The 15,002-nt window shown below is 41.6% G+C and overlaps 1 protein-coding gene across 10 annotated transcripts in view; it reads right to left on the bottom strand.

Annotated features, from left to right (window-relative positions):
- Nucleotides 1-15,002, bottom strand: part of DLGAP2 (DLG associated protein 2) — a 691,732-nt gene that overhangs the window by 561,491 nt on the left and 115,239 nt on the right. For all 10 annotated transcript variants that reach the window (XM_053286136.1, XM_053286148.1, XM_053286135.1 and 7 more), the window contains one exon: nucleotides 8,690-8,744. In XM_053286136.1, coding sequence (XP_053142111.1) covers nucleotides 8,690-8,744 — 55 coding nt within the window. The remainder of the gene's footprint in view (nucleotides 1-8,689; nucleotides 8,745-15,002) is intronic.

Genomic DNA, 15,002 nt, shown 5'->3' with positions numbered 1-15,002 from the left:
GTGGGAAGCTGTTTTAACAGAGCTAGATAGGTGGATGAAATTAAATCTTTCTTGGTTACAAAAGATAGCGTCAGTTAAAATGAATATTCTACCAAAAATAAACTTTCTATTTCAATTATTCCAGTTAGGATCGAAGACAAAACGCTGAATCTATGGCAGAGGCACATAAATTCCTTTATCTGGGCTTACAAGAAACCAAGAGTTAAGTTCAAGATTATGCAAGATGTTAAGGAACGGGGAGGATTAGCTGTTCCTAACCTGAAATTATACTACCATGCCAGTTGCCTGACATGGATCTCGGATTGGATTGCAGTACCATATGGTTCGTTCGTGGACATGGAGCGACCAGATCTCTCAGAAGGGTTACATAAATTTATATGGATTAATACAACAAGGAATAATTGAGAGATAAAATCCCATACAATTAGAAAGAGTTTGCTGAATGTTTTGGATAAATACAAGAAAAGGATCAGTCCAGATATATCTCTTCTGGCTTCTATTTTGAATATTTTTTTACATGAAGAAGAAAAATCCAACAAGTATGATCCCTGGAGAGAAAGAGCAAATAGCTTGCAAAACTTAACCATTGGGAAACTAAAACCTAAATCATTCCAAACTCTTACGCAAGCATGGTCTGAGGAACCTCCATGGTTCCAATATTTTTATAAATTAGCTCGATTGTGCAGACAGAGATACAAAAACAAGGAAGGAGGCTCAGAGATCTAACAGAATTCAAAACATTAATAACTAAAAGTGTTGACCACTTACTGGGGTTAATATACAAGCTGTTGTTGAAATATGACATGGAAACAACAGGTTAAAGACTATATGATTAAATGGATGTGAAACTTAAATAAAACAACTGATATGTATTAATGATATGTATTAATGTATTACGGATTAATTGTAAACTGCCCTGAGCCATTTTGGAAGGGTGGTATATAAATAAATAAATAAATAAATAAGCAAGCAAGCAAGCAAGCAAGCAAGCAAAATTGGGAATACCAGTGGAAAGTGAATATTAAATTCACAGCAAATAGCCTTTTAAGAGAAAACTGGTATCGGATGTATTTCCATTGGTATATTACTCCTATGACTATCGGTAAGATGGATAGTAATTATCTAGGGAACTGTTGGAAATGTAAGCAGCATTCGGGGACATTTTATCACATGTGGTGGACCTGCACTAAAGCACAACAATTCGGCGGGGCGGGGGGGAAATCCACCTTAAGATGAAGCAAATTCTAAACATAAATTTCCCCTATTCACCTGAATTTTTTTTTGTTAAACATGACTAAGTCCAATATACCTACTAAATATACGGAGCTATCTTTATATATGATTACTGCTGCCAGGATTCTTTATACTGCTAACTGGCGATTACAGGAAACTCCGACATTGGATGATTGGCTATTAAAATTATGAGAATATGCTTCAATGGCTAAGGTGACAGCTTATTTGCATAATAACTTGGAAGAAACATTTACATTAGCCTGAGAACCATTTATAAATTTTAACATAGCACAAGGTTTGCATCCACACCCAGTGTTTGGCTTTTCTTAACATTGAGGGTCGGTTTAGTCTTTACTTATATTGCTTTGTAATTTTTACTACAGGGCAAGGATCAAAGTAGGGTGCAAGGGGAATTTTGGATTATTTGTATTAAGTCATATATAATCATTGAATTGCGAAGCTCAAGAGATGATTATGTAATCATTTTGTCTTTTATTTCTTTTTATGTTAAATAAAACTGAATAAATACAAAAAACGTGCAGAGGATTGCAGCTGCAGAAGTGTGTCTTGCTTTTGATTTTACTTTACTGGGAAACAAAAGACTTTACAGCACCTTGAAAGCAGAATTAGTAGGAGGTGTGTGTGTGTCTTTAAATTTCATGGCACATGTCTCTGTTGCCAGACAGAACAGGGAAGAGAGGGAAGGATGTGCAAAACAGGCTGAATCTCCAAGAGGTGATTGCTGTCAGACAGAGGTGCTTAACTCCAGTTCTGGGTTCAGGCGTACAGCTACGGCAGCATTACTGCTGTGGAGTTAACTTTTGAGGCTTAACAGCAGTCTTTCACATCCGGGTGTACTGCTGCTACAATCGCTGTTAGTGAGGCCGTTGGCTGTAATAAAGTTGTTGTTGTTGTATCGCTGTTAGTGTTAAATACAATTAAGCTGTACATGTGAACTGGCACCCTGAGTGCTCTAGATGATTCAGACAGCTTCCTCCCGGAGACTCCACCTTAAAAGAATAGAAATTCCTTCCTTAGAAGCAATGCCCCTCCTATGAGCCCCCTTGAAATGAGAGTACTCAGTTTTGGGGTATAAGAACCTGAGCTCAAAGCCAGCACTTTGAACAGTCCAACCTAGACACCTAGAGAGAAAGAGCGCTTGTGAACTGTTCCCAGAGACCAAAACCTCAATGGTATCTCTGTCAAAGACCATCCACCCCATTGCAAAGCCCACAGAGAGAGAGTTTTCTGTGGATGTGTCTTCAGAGCTTCTTGACCTCAAAAATCTTTGATTCCTAAAGAGCAGATATCACTATTTGGGTTCCTGACCAACACAGACTTCAACTCAGCTGCCTGGAGTTTTCCTCGCCAAGCAAATTTCCAACCTCTTTTTTCCTCTGACAGAGGCGTAACTAGGGAAAACGGCGCCCAGGGCAAGCACTGAAATTGCGCCCCTTCCCACTGCCACGTGTGAGCGAGAGCAGTACTGTCTCCACTTGAAAGCCTGCATTCCAAGGGGGCGGGAGCACAAGGCAAAACAAAAAGGAGGATTTTTCAAGTGTGGGGTGGGGGTCTTTCTCCCAAGTAAATAAGCAGTTCCAAATCAGGGGGAAGAAGGAGGGAAGTGAGGAAGACACACACACACACACACACACACACACACACACACACGGGCTGGGAAGGGAAGAAAGTGCAGGAAGCCTTCTGTGAGGCTTCCTGCACTTCGCAGACGGCAGGGAAGGGGGTGGGCGGGCGGAAGGACATTTCGCTGCCGCCCGCCTGAGCGTGGTCGAACTCGGTCCGGGCGAGATTTAAAGAAGCGAAATGGCTTGAGGGGGCTTCGGGGGTGGCAGGGAAGTATCCTGCCGCCCAATTTTTAAAACAAGAAGGAGCCCCGGAGCCATAGGAGCGGGCGGAGAGCGATTCTGCAGCCACATTTTTAAAAAGAATTATGGCGCCAAAGCTGCAAAGCGCAGGAGGGGTGAGTAAAGCCCCCCCCGCCCTTAGTGGAACCCCCCACCCTAACCCTCCCGAACCAAAACCACCCCTTGTCTGGACCGGTTCGGAGGCCAGTAGAATGGCCTCCAAACCGGTCCGTGCACACTACTAATTCAGAGTGAGAAGCAGCACAACAAAAAGGGGGATTTTTCAAGTGTGTGAAAAATCCACCCCTTTGCATCTGTACCTGCTTGGAGTTCCCTGCTTGGGTCCAAGGTAGGCTGAGGCTGCTTTTGTTACTGGCTCAGCCACTGGCACTGAGCAGTATCTCCGCGCCCATATTTCTATCCCATGTCAATCCCTGCTGCAGGGCTCCGCTCGGGCTTTTTCCTCCGGCTTTCTATTGCTTCAAACTGATCATCAAGCCCAAGCCCATTCTCCTTCCATCTAGCCTTGATGTCACTGCGCCGAAGGGCCAATCGGATGAGGCAACGTCATCAGGCTAGCCCAGGTCTCCTCCATTCAAAATCTGAATGTCTCGTTCTGACTCGTCCCGGTTCCTTGTAGAAATCGAGAAGAAGCAGGGGGGCCAGCAAAGCAATGGGGGGGCACGGGCGTGGCAGGGACCGCTCGGGACTCAGGAGGGGGCGCCGACGTGCTCCTTTGCTGCTGCTGAGCCAGAGAAATTTTTATTTTGAATTTTTTTTTTAAAAAAAAAATTGGGATCGGCGGGGGTCATGGCAGCGCCCCCCACGTGACCCGCAAAAATGGCACCGGGGGCACGTGCCCCCCCTGCCCCCCCCATTGTTACGCCACTGTCCTCTGATATTCTATATAAATGTCAAATTTTGGGCAGTTGGTTTGTGGAAGACCATCTCCAAGAATGAGCATATGAAAGAATAGGCAGGAATTGCTTCTCAGTCAAGCATTTGAAGCAATATGAGTGGAAGCTTGGACTACAGCAATAGTAAAGTTGACAGGTTCTGAAGAACCTTATTGTAAAGTAAATAATAAGTTTACCCAAGTGTCTTAGAAATGACTCTACAGGAGGGGAAACTGAAGTTTAAAAAAAATTCAGCAGGAAATATTTATCAACAAATCTTGAATTAATTACTGGAGATCTGTATTACTAGGAATATAAGCTATTCTTTGAAAATCACAATATCTTTGAAACAACTGTTTGAAGCATATGTAGGTCACAATAACCTTCTCTCAGACAATGGCATTGCTTTTGTTCAGAAAATAAAACTTAATGGAATCTGGTTAATCCATATTAATTGTAATGCAGCGTATTCTTAACTCTGCTTTCGACCTAGAAACAGATTTATCTCCTGAATGAGCTCCAGCTATAGAACTATAGTGAAGTGTCCTTATATGAAAGACGTCTGCATGGCAGGAATTACAAGTCTGTCCATTAGTCTTTTGAATAGTCTATTTAGCAGGATTAACAAATTATTAAACCCTCTATTTTTGAAGCACCTGGAATTATTCTAAAGACTGATACTCCACATACATGGTGTGAATATTCCCACATAATTATGCATGAAAGGGCCAAAATATACTGGAATTGTAATAGAATCCTAACTATTTCTCTCTTGCAAGTATACAAGACCTGGTGCATCCCATCCACCCCCAATAAATAAATAAATAAAATAACCCGACCTTCTGTCAGGGTATACATGAGGCTTGGTTAAAATCCAACCCAAATATGGCCAGATTTTCAGATCTAGTCATCTTTCCAGATGTGCTATACTCACCTACTCCTTCTGCTGCCCCTGTAGCAGTTCAGGTTACCATCATTATTGTTTCCTGACCAGACCACCACATGTGGATTTTATGTAGTGGGTTGGACCCATAGAGCCTGTCCACAAAAGCAGCCCTCCCCAGGTAAGGGCAGCCCTACCTGGATAGGGCTGCTCATGTGCAGCACCAAAATCAAGGCCAATCCCAGTGCTGCCTCTCCTGGTAGCCTGGGTTTTTTTACCCAGGCTTTTACCTGGCTAAAGGGCACAAGCACACCCTTTACCCCAGTTCCAGGGTCATGTCTATGCTTGGGCTGAGGGAGGATCCCTCAATGCACCCTGCTCGTGGTGTGGTGTATTGAGGGACGTCAAAGACTTCTTCCTCTGGCTCCCTGCTCTGCCACTCACTGTAGTGTGGCTCATGAGCAGCATATGGGGCAGAGCCTGTTTTTAAAAACCGATCATGTACAGAGAAGCAAGCAGGAGCCTGCTGCCCCACCAACCCTCCGTGCCGCCAGCATTTTCGGGTGTGTGAACGGCCTTATATTGTCTATGATACCCAATAAGCAGTTTCAATAACACCTGAATTGCAAAAGGAAATCGAGTAAAATGGCCAATAGCCTTTTATTTACAAAAGTATAGGTATCAGCAAACAAAATGAAACTGATAGCAATCTACTTATCCTACACATTACACATTACAGCAAAGAGCACAACCGGAATCTGAAGCAGGCCTGGCCAACTCAGGCACTGGCTGGAGGCTCATGGCTATGAAAGGGCCTACAGCTGATCCCTGAGACCCTTCTGTCCAGCACCCACCCTGGTGGCAGCAGCGGCAGTAGCAAACCTTTCTTAGCTGTAGAAGTTGCTGTCATTGCTGTTTTCACCTACCTTCTCCGTCGGTTGTCACTAATTTTCAAGCGTTTGGATTCTTTGGTGTCTATTAAATTTCCCTCATAATGAATCCCTATGAAGATTCATTATATGCCTTCATTCCTTCTGTTCATTTTGACTGACACTGGACAGTGCCAACTGTCAACTGCCATGTGTCAGATACACCCCCCCACCCCACCCCCACACACACACTACACTGGGGGACTCAGTTTATTTTTTAGGATTTCTGAAGCTTCTAAGAAAACGAAAGGAAAGGAAAGGAATCTGGGGAAATTAATAGGAGGAATGCAAATCTCGAATCAATTCAAATTGAATCTGGTGTGATTCGATGTCGACCCAAATCTAGCTAATGGACTTCAGGAGCGATTTCTTATGTCTCCAAATCACCTGAATCAGCTAGATTAGGGAACAAATCAAATTGCACTCAAATCAATTCATATATCCCTACCAGTTACTTTCCCCCTGCTAAATAAAGAGAATCACCACATTAAAAAGGTGCCTCTTTGCCCAGTTAAGTAAGAGTAAGTAGTAAGAGCAAGCAGAACAACAACCTCTTTTGGAGAGCAGGCTGGGAACCACTGAGCACTCCCACAGAGATCTTTGCCAGGAGACCACAAAACCTGGTGATGGCTTTGATTTCAGGCATTTGAGATCTTACTGTATTCTGTCACCATCCCTGTACAATAAAATGAGCATACACATGCCGGCAGGTAATAAACTCAGTCTACTTCTGAATGTGACTGCCTACTAACTTCTGGACTCAATTACATGTGCTAGTTAAGATATTTAAACCCTCAAGTAACTAAGGCACAACATATTTTAGAGAGCACCATATGCACCACATGTCATCTAAAAATCTGAGAAGGATGGCTTGCTCCAAATATCATCTAACAGAACGAGCAGAGTCTTTTCCATGGTAACCCAAGTGCTTCCCAGGGGCGTAACTATAATAGGGCAAGGGGAGACAGTTGTCTGAGGGCCCACTGCCTTGGGGACTCCCCAGAGGCAAGTCACATGACTGACTCCCCCAGCCACGCACCCGCCCAGGCTTCCTTCAGTTGTATTCATCCTCCCAAACTGATGTGAATGTTAAGACCTGGAGCTACCAGAACAACATGTCTTTCTCTCGTACCATTAAATGACTTGCATCATCCACAATTTACAAAATCTTTTAAAAAATAATTTAGGATGATGTTCTATTGTGGCACATAGGATACACACACACACACATTTTTTTACTATTCAGCCTCACTTAAGATTTCTTTACTTCATGAGCTGAGCTTCAGAGAGGTGGGGCCCATTTTAAAATCTTGTCTCTGGGCCCACTCCACGCTTGCTACACCCCTGGTGCTTCCGAGTGTTGGTGGAGGGAATTCACCAAGAGTCTTCTTGGGTTGGTTTCAGAAGCTGGCACAAAGCTTCCCTGTTGCAGGATGGCTTCAACTGCTTGTCTGTTTAAGAGGTATTCATGACTTCTATTGTATATGTTACAGGATGTTGTCTTTTGGATTCCTAATACATAATCTAACATGAACAATATACCCATTCAAGTTTTGTGTAAAAGTCATACAATAAACATCACCATGCCACAAAGAGTGTTGTAGCTCATAATCAAGACCAGTGTCAGGGGTCAGCATGGTTGGGCAACTGCCAAGGGTCCTAGGGCCCCAAAATCACTCACTGCCATTCCCAGAGACCACTTCATAGCCTTTGAGTTGTGGAGTTGGAGTGACTCAGCTAACCAATTAACTTGGTTGTTGTCTCCTCCCTCTTATCCCATAGGCCAAAAGAAGCCCTGTCATGGACTTCAGGGGAGCCTAAGCAGGAAAGAGTGTAAGGAGTTTCCAATAGTCTCCTGAAACCTAGAGCTGGCCTTGGATGTACTAGTTTTTTAATATGTGCTTTACACAATGGGGACATTCTAAATTTGCAGCCCCCTACCTTGCATCAGAAGGGGTACAGTCCGTAGTGTTTCATTTATGTGTAGAGATCAGCTCTTAGAACAGACCAGCTTAAGTAAACTGGACTAGCTATGTGAATTGCACCCTAAGAAACCAAGCAGAATCTTAAACGTCAGTATTGATGAGCAGAGCTCCATCTTCAAATTCTACTTCCCCATGTTTAACATTCTGTCTCAAATGCAGGAATGGAAGGTTCACTTCCTTTGAACAAGCAAGTAGTATGTTTATTAGAGAACCTTATTTAGATCTAAATATTAACCAGGCTTTAAAGTAAATTCAGGTGCATGTCTTAATAGACTGATAAACTACACAGCAGACAAGAAACAACTGCATGACAAATACTTGACTGAATCATCTTAAAGCTGAATCATCTTAAAATAGAAACTATGCCGTCAGAATTCTGCCCATTCACATTATTCATCCCACTCAACTGTAGCAAGTGGCTCCATGTCGTCTTCCACTCCATATACAATAATGTAGATTGAAGCTAATGAGATACAAAGCTTCTGCCATAACTATCTGTGTTATATAAAAAATATACAAGAAATATAAAACTACATTCTCCATACTACCCAGATACCCTAATTTTGCAGGCATTCTGAAATTAACAAGGATAGTTTAGAAATTCATATCCACAGCTTACGATATCTTCGAGTTTCAGCAAGTGCTGAAACCAATAGAAAAGTAATGCCAAATATGGCATATATTTGGAAACTTGCTGTTCTGTTAAAGACAGCTACTTGAAATTCAGAGATCAAGCCTGATTAAGTAACCAGCTTTTTACTACTTGTTATTTCTTACATGAGCAGCAGCAGCAGACCTCTTGGAATCGTGTACAATTTTGTTCTCATATTTCTTTTTCTCAAAAGAAAGGGACATATTAATATTAGCAATAACAATAATTGAAAAAGTTCATTTTTACCTGTATTTCTGTCTGGTAAAATACAGCAATGCTTCTGCAGAATGCCAGGCAAAACCTATTGCAGAAGATACAAAACAAAATAAAGTTTGTTACTATTTGAGAACAAAAAGACATGCCTAATTAAATTTATATGAAGAACATTTTCCTCTCCCTCTGAAAAGTTCACATAGTACTTTTTTTGCATTAGACTTCCAATTGATCAAATATGTGAAGTCATGTGATCCTTGTTTCTTATTTCATTGCATGGTTACCATGACTAGGAGATAAACATGTTTTATCCTCTCTTATGTATCTCATATATTATTTTCAGTGACTGAAAAACAGAAAAAGTTCTATTTTTCAGTCACTGGACCAGTAGCAGGCTTTGCTTTCAATCACTGGACCAGTAGCAGGATTCATATTAGTCACAACAATCAAAGAGAATACTCTGTTTTCTGAAGTTTTCATCTGGCAGCTGTAGCTACTAATCCTTTCCTTTCCTTCCCCCAACTTAAGACACTTCTGTCAAGCTAGTGATGGGGGCAGCAGCCTGATCTAATGTTTAGACTTGAATGCAGCTGTCAAATGCTACTGTCAAATTCAAATTGAAGGTTAAACTTATAGGCCAGAGATTTCCAAATGTTTCTTCCTGTGTCCTCTCTCAGAGAAAACATTCTGTAGGGTTCTATGTTGTAATTTGGTTCTAAAAGCCACATTTAAGAGGCCATATAGAACAATGCAAGGAGAGTTTGAATTCCTCAGTTATTGCTTGTATATCCAAGGTAAGAAATGGATATATGCAAGGTAAGACTCTGGTATGTACTACTTTCAAGTTACTGATCTCAGCACTCATTTTGAGGACCACTGGTTTAAAATGAATGATATGAATTCATCCTTGGTTAACTCATTTCGGTTATAATTGGAATTGTTGGAGTTTCAAATGGACATAATTTCATAATTTCTAAATTTTAAAAGTTTCCTCTGAGGACAAAAAAATCCTGTAGGTGGAAATGTTTCTCTGACAAAAAAAAAACTGTCGGTGGAAATGTTTCTCTGACACTACAGCAGACTCGAGAGTCAAATAGCCACCTGCATGTGGCATCAAATTCACAAACAGGGGTGGACATGGACCATTTCTTGTGGTTCAGTCTGAATTCAAACCAAATTCAGACCAAACCACAGGTCCATGAACTGGTTCGGTCGAACCGACTGGCTGAGCCAATCAATCGGACTGAACCAGCTCAAACCCATTCGGTGGCAAGAGGTGTGGGGGTGAGGGCGGTGCCGAGGGAAGGGGTGGCGTGGTGGCCAGGTGAGTGCTGGAGCCACGCAGCCACACGGGCAGCTTCTCCAGGCACCTTTGGTATCCGGTAAGGACATTCTCATTTACTTTGAAAGATGCCTCTCGCCACCCTCCCAGCCCCTCCTCCCCAACAAACTGTCGAACCGGTTCACATCAGACTGGGTTCAGTTCCCAGTTTGCAGCAGACCATTTTGAAAGAGAACTAGTTCTGCACATCCCATTCACAAATATCAAAGAGTATGTTAACTGTTCATGAGCATGCACAATAAACAAACCTTTCCAAACTAAGGTTGCATTTTTGTGACACTGTTCTCCCATCACAGGATGATTCCCACAATTAACCATGAGAGGAAATGTTTGATGTATTATTCTGCAAACAACCTGTCCCTGCAGCCCCCATTATAATGAATATTACAGGTTGCATTCTTGACAGCTGCAGGATTGGAACTCACCTGCAGAGCACCAAAGTTTATTCAAAATGTCACAAAGCAGGAACAGACTGAGGCAAACAGACAACACTGTTGGCTATACTCCCTGTCACATTGCATTCAAGGGAACGTGATATTCACACATATAATGTGCAACTAGAATTCAGTTTCAATACCAACCAATGTGATAAAATATAAAACTAGATTTATAAACTGAGATTGGATCCAGACAAGATGGAGGTGCTGTTGGTCAGTAGGAGAGCCGATAAGGATGAAGGAATTTGACCAGTTCTGGATGGGGTTGCATTCCCCTTGAAAGAGAAAGTGCTCAGCTTGGGAGTACTTCTGGACCCAGTTCTTCTTTTGGATGATCAGGCGGAGGCGATGGCCAGAGGTGTTTTTGCACCACTTCGGCTAGTGCATCCCTGTCTCAAGAAGGCAGATCTGGCCAGTTGCTAGGGATGTGTGAATCAATTCAGGTACAAATTGAGTTGTACCCAAATCTAGCTGATTCAGGTAATTTGGAGACAGAACAAATCACCCCTGTGGTCCATTGGCTAGATTCGGGTCGAAATAGAATCACACCAGATTTTATTAGAATCAATTTGAGATTTGCATTCCACCTACTAATTCCCCTAAATTCCCAGCTTTCATTAAAAAAAAAAAAAAAAAGCTAAGCTCAAGCCCTTGTAGAAGTGCAGTTATGGAGCAAAATGTGTGGTCACTATTTTTGAAGTGTTTGGATACTTTGGCATATAATAACTTTTCCTCAATGAATCCCTATGAGAATTCATTACACACCTTCATTTCTTCTATTCATTTTGTCTTTCTTTTGGACAGTGCCAACTTGTGCCAATTACACCCCCCTCCCACCCGCAAGGCAGTGGGATAATACTCAGTTTATGTTCTAGGAATGTTGTCAACTGTTTAGACACTTTGGTGTCTAATAACCTTTCCTCATAATAAATCTCTATAAGGATTCATTACACACCAAAGAGTCTAAACACCTCAAAAATTCCTAAAATATAAACTGAGTACCCAGTGGCTTGCGTGTTGGGGGTTAGTTGGCACATGGGATGCCACTAATTCCCCACCCCCACCCGCAAAGCAGCGGGGTCAAAATGAACAGAAGAAATGAAGGTGTGTAATGAAGACACCAAAGAACCTAAACACTTCAAGAATTCCTAGAAAATTAAACTGAGTACCCCAGTGGGGCTGGGGGTAGAGTTGGCACATGGCAGTTGACAGTTGGCACTATCCAACGATAGTCAAAATGAACAGAAGAAATGAAGGCATATAATGAATCCTTATAAGGATTCATTATGAGGAAAGGTAATTAGACACCAAAGAATCAAAATATTTGGAAAATAGTGACCACACATTTTGCTCCATAACTCCACTTCTACAGGAGCTTAGCTTTTTAAAATAATTAAATCTGGGGATCCATGTTAGGGTTAGGATAGGGCAACTTCAAATCCCCATAATTTCCTATGACAAAAATACACAAAATCAGTAAAAATAATTTAAAAATTAAAAATCAACTAAGTGCCCCACTGCCTTCAAATTTGGGTGGTAGATGGCACCCATGGGGATCTACCCACCTCCCAAATCCGGTGCCCCTAGGAAAAGTGTTCTAAATCTATCCAAATCCAAATTGAATCAAATCCAAATTCAATCTGAGGTGATTCAGGAGGACAGATTTGGACACAAAACATATCAGGGGTGATTTGATTTAGGCACAAATCAAATAGAAAAACGTGATTTGTGCACATACCTACCAGTTACCCATGCCTTAGTCATGTCATGGCTGGATTACTGTAACACACTCTATTTGGGGCTGCCCTTGAAGAATATTTGGTAACTGTAGCAAGCGCAGAACAAAGGATCTAGGATTTTATCCAGAGCTGCCTTCTGGGATTATATTACACCCATTCTGAAAGAGCTGCACTGGCTACCAATTTGTTTCTGGGTCCAATTCAAGTTGCTGGTTTTGACCTATAAAGCCCTTAACAGTTTGGGCCCTGGATATCTGAAGGACCACCTGCTCCCAAGGGATTCTTCCTGCTTGACAAGATCATTGGAGGAGACTGTGCTCTGTGTGCTGACGATGAGAGAGGGTTGGCTGACAAGAATAAGGGACAGGGCCTTCTCAGTCATTGCCCCCAGGCTTTGGAATGCTCTCCTGACTGGCACCCACTCCTCAGCTTCCATCACAGGTTTTAGAAAAAAAGTAAAAATGTGGCTTTTCACCCAGGCTTTTATATGAGAGTACAGTTGGTTTTTACTTTTAAACAGAGATTTTTTAATAGTTAATATTTTTTAATTTGTATTTTAATTGTGCATTGTTTTCATTAAATTGTAAACCACTTTGGAATTATTTTAATGAAAAGCGGTATAGAAATGGAACAATAAATAAATAAATAAATAAATAAATAAAATATTCAGCTGATTTCTAGTTGAAGAGGCAATACCGTTGAAGGGTGGATGGGTGGAATCTGACAACTTCCCCTTCCCCCAGCACTCTGTCCCACAAAAAGATACGTCCCTGAGGGGTGGTGCAGTCATCAGGGACGTATTTTCTAGTGGCATGGAGTGCTTCTTGGGGAAGAGGAGGTTCTCAAAATTTGCTTCTCCTGCATGCAAGCACCAGTGCAGCATTAGTCTGGAACTTTTCATAAGCACTGGTGCTACACTGGAGCGACTCCCATAGCACAGGGGCTTTATTAGTCTATATGTCAGCCAGCATGTACTAAAAACAGAAGTCATTTCAGATATTTCTGTAGAGCATGTTGGTATATGTATTTCTCAGTCCTACATTTAAAAACATGCTGCAAATTCTTAAAAATACTTTTTAGCAAGATGAAGCATTTGGGTAAACTTGTCAGACATACAAAGTATGGAAGGAACTGGGTTACCAAATTTCCCTGAACTATTATCATAAATTGTTGCATACAAAAGTTACAAGACTACACAAAGGACTCAATAGAACTCTTGAGTTATGGATATCTGTGCTTAAAAAAAAAAAAAAAAAAGCTGCAGCCAAGTGTGTAGTGATCAGAGTATCAGATGAAGAACAAGGAGACCTGGTTCCAATCCACAGTCCATCATGAAGCTCACTGAGTGAACCTGGACCAGTAGCTATGTCCCAGACCAATCTACTTCCTATTTATGCTTTCAAAGCATAAATAGGAAGATCCTTATACACCACTCTGAGCTACTTGGAGGAAGGGTGGGGTAGATATGTAACTATGAATAATGCAAAAGCCCATGTTTGACTACAAGAATGCATTGGTCAAATCTGCCTACATTTGCTTTAGTCTCAGTTTGGCAGTTGAGGGGCGGGTGTCTCCTCAGTATTTGACATGTTTTGTTTCCTGGGGAATAAGAACATAAGAACAGCCCTGCTGGATCAGGCCCAAGGCCCATCTAGTCCAGCATCCTGTTTCACACAGTGGCTCACCACATGCTGCTAGAAGCCACAGGCAGGAGTTGAGGGCGTGCCCTCTCTCCTGCTGCTATTCCCCTGCAACTGGTACTCAGAGGCATCCTGCCTCTGAAGTATGAAGTAAGAATGAAGTAGCACCATTGTTGATTGGCATCCTATCCATACTACCATGAATGTTTAATGTTTTAAGAGAAGCCACACAGATCCTTTATTTGAAAACCAGAAGTGGTAGCATCTTGTTCTTTCTGCAGATTTGTTACCAAGGAGGTTTACTATATTGCTCACTTCCTCACAGACAACATTGTAGGCACATAGCCAAAAGTTCTGTCCTGAGGTGGAACGTGGGGAGGAAAGGGAGTCATAGCTGAAACATAAATACAGGTAGCATCACATGTTTAAGGTTATTCAACTGTATTACCAGTGCGCAATTGGATGGAATACTGCCAGAATGCTTTCTTTTATATATTACTTATAGAGATATATCAAAGTAAGTATGCTGGCAGTATTCTCGTGGTGTAGCTGGTCGACAGCAGGGGAAATTTACCTGGCATCTACAAAATCATGAGTACACAGTTATAAGACCAGAACCCCACAAAAGGCTCCATAACTGCACTTCTATGTAACGTATTCCAGATTACACAAGCTACTACAAACTGTGTTTTAAATTCATCAGAATCTCAGATACCTTTTGTATTCTGGGGCTGTACTGCAGTGCTAAGTGACTGAGCTACAAACCCAGTAGTCCCCATTTCAAATCCTGCCTCTGCCATGAGTTCAGTCTGTCTCTTAGCCTTAGTGCCGACCCCCATCTGCAATATGGATGATGATGATGATGATGATGATGATGATGATGATTAAATAATACTGACCTGCTTTACAGGGCTGTTGTAAGGATTACTGAGATAATGAACTTAAAGCACTTTGAACAGTCCAAGGCCCTATGGGATGTATCCTAGGAAAGTCAAGACTAAGTCCTATTTAAATGAATGGAACTTAAGTTCACCACAGTTAATTTGTCTCATTGATTTCAATGGCCTTTTAAATTTTATACTTGGGTTTTTAAATCTGATATTTAAAACTAAATTTTAAAAAGTGTTTACATTGTTTTGTATTTATTTATTTATTTGGTGTGTTGTGATTTCATGTTATCTGTTTTTA

Source organism: Hemicordylus capensis, chromosome 1 (assembly GCF_027244095.1).
Source record: "Hemicordylus capensis ecotype Gifberg chromosome 1, rHemCap1.1.pri, whole genome shotgun sequence".
NCBI lineage: Eukaryota > Metazoa > Chordata > Lepidosauria > Squamata > Cordylidae > Hemicordylus > Hemicordylus capensis.
Note: the sequence above shows the minus strand (reverse complement) of the source record. Positions and strands in the feature narration are given on the sequence as shown.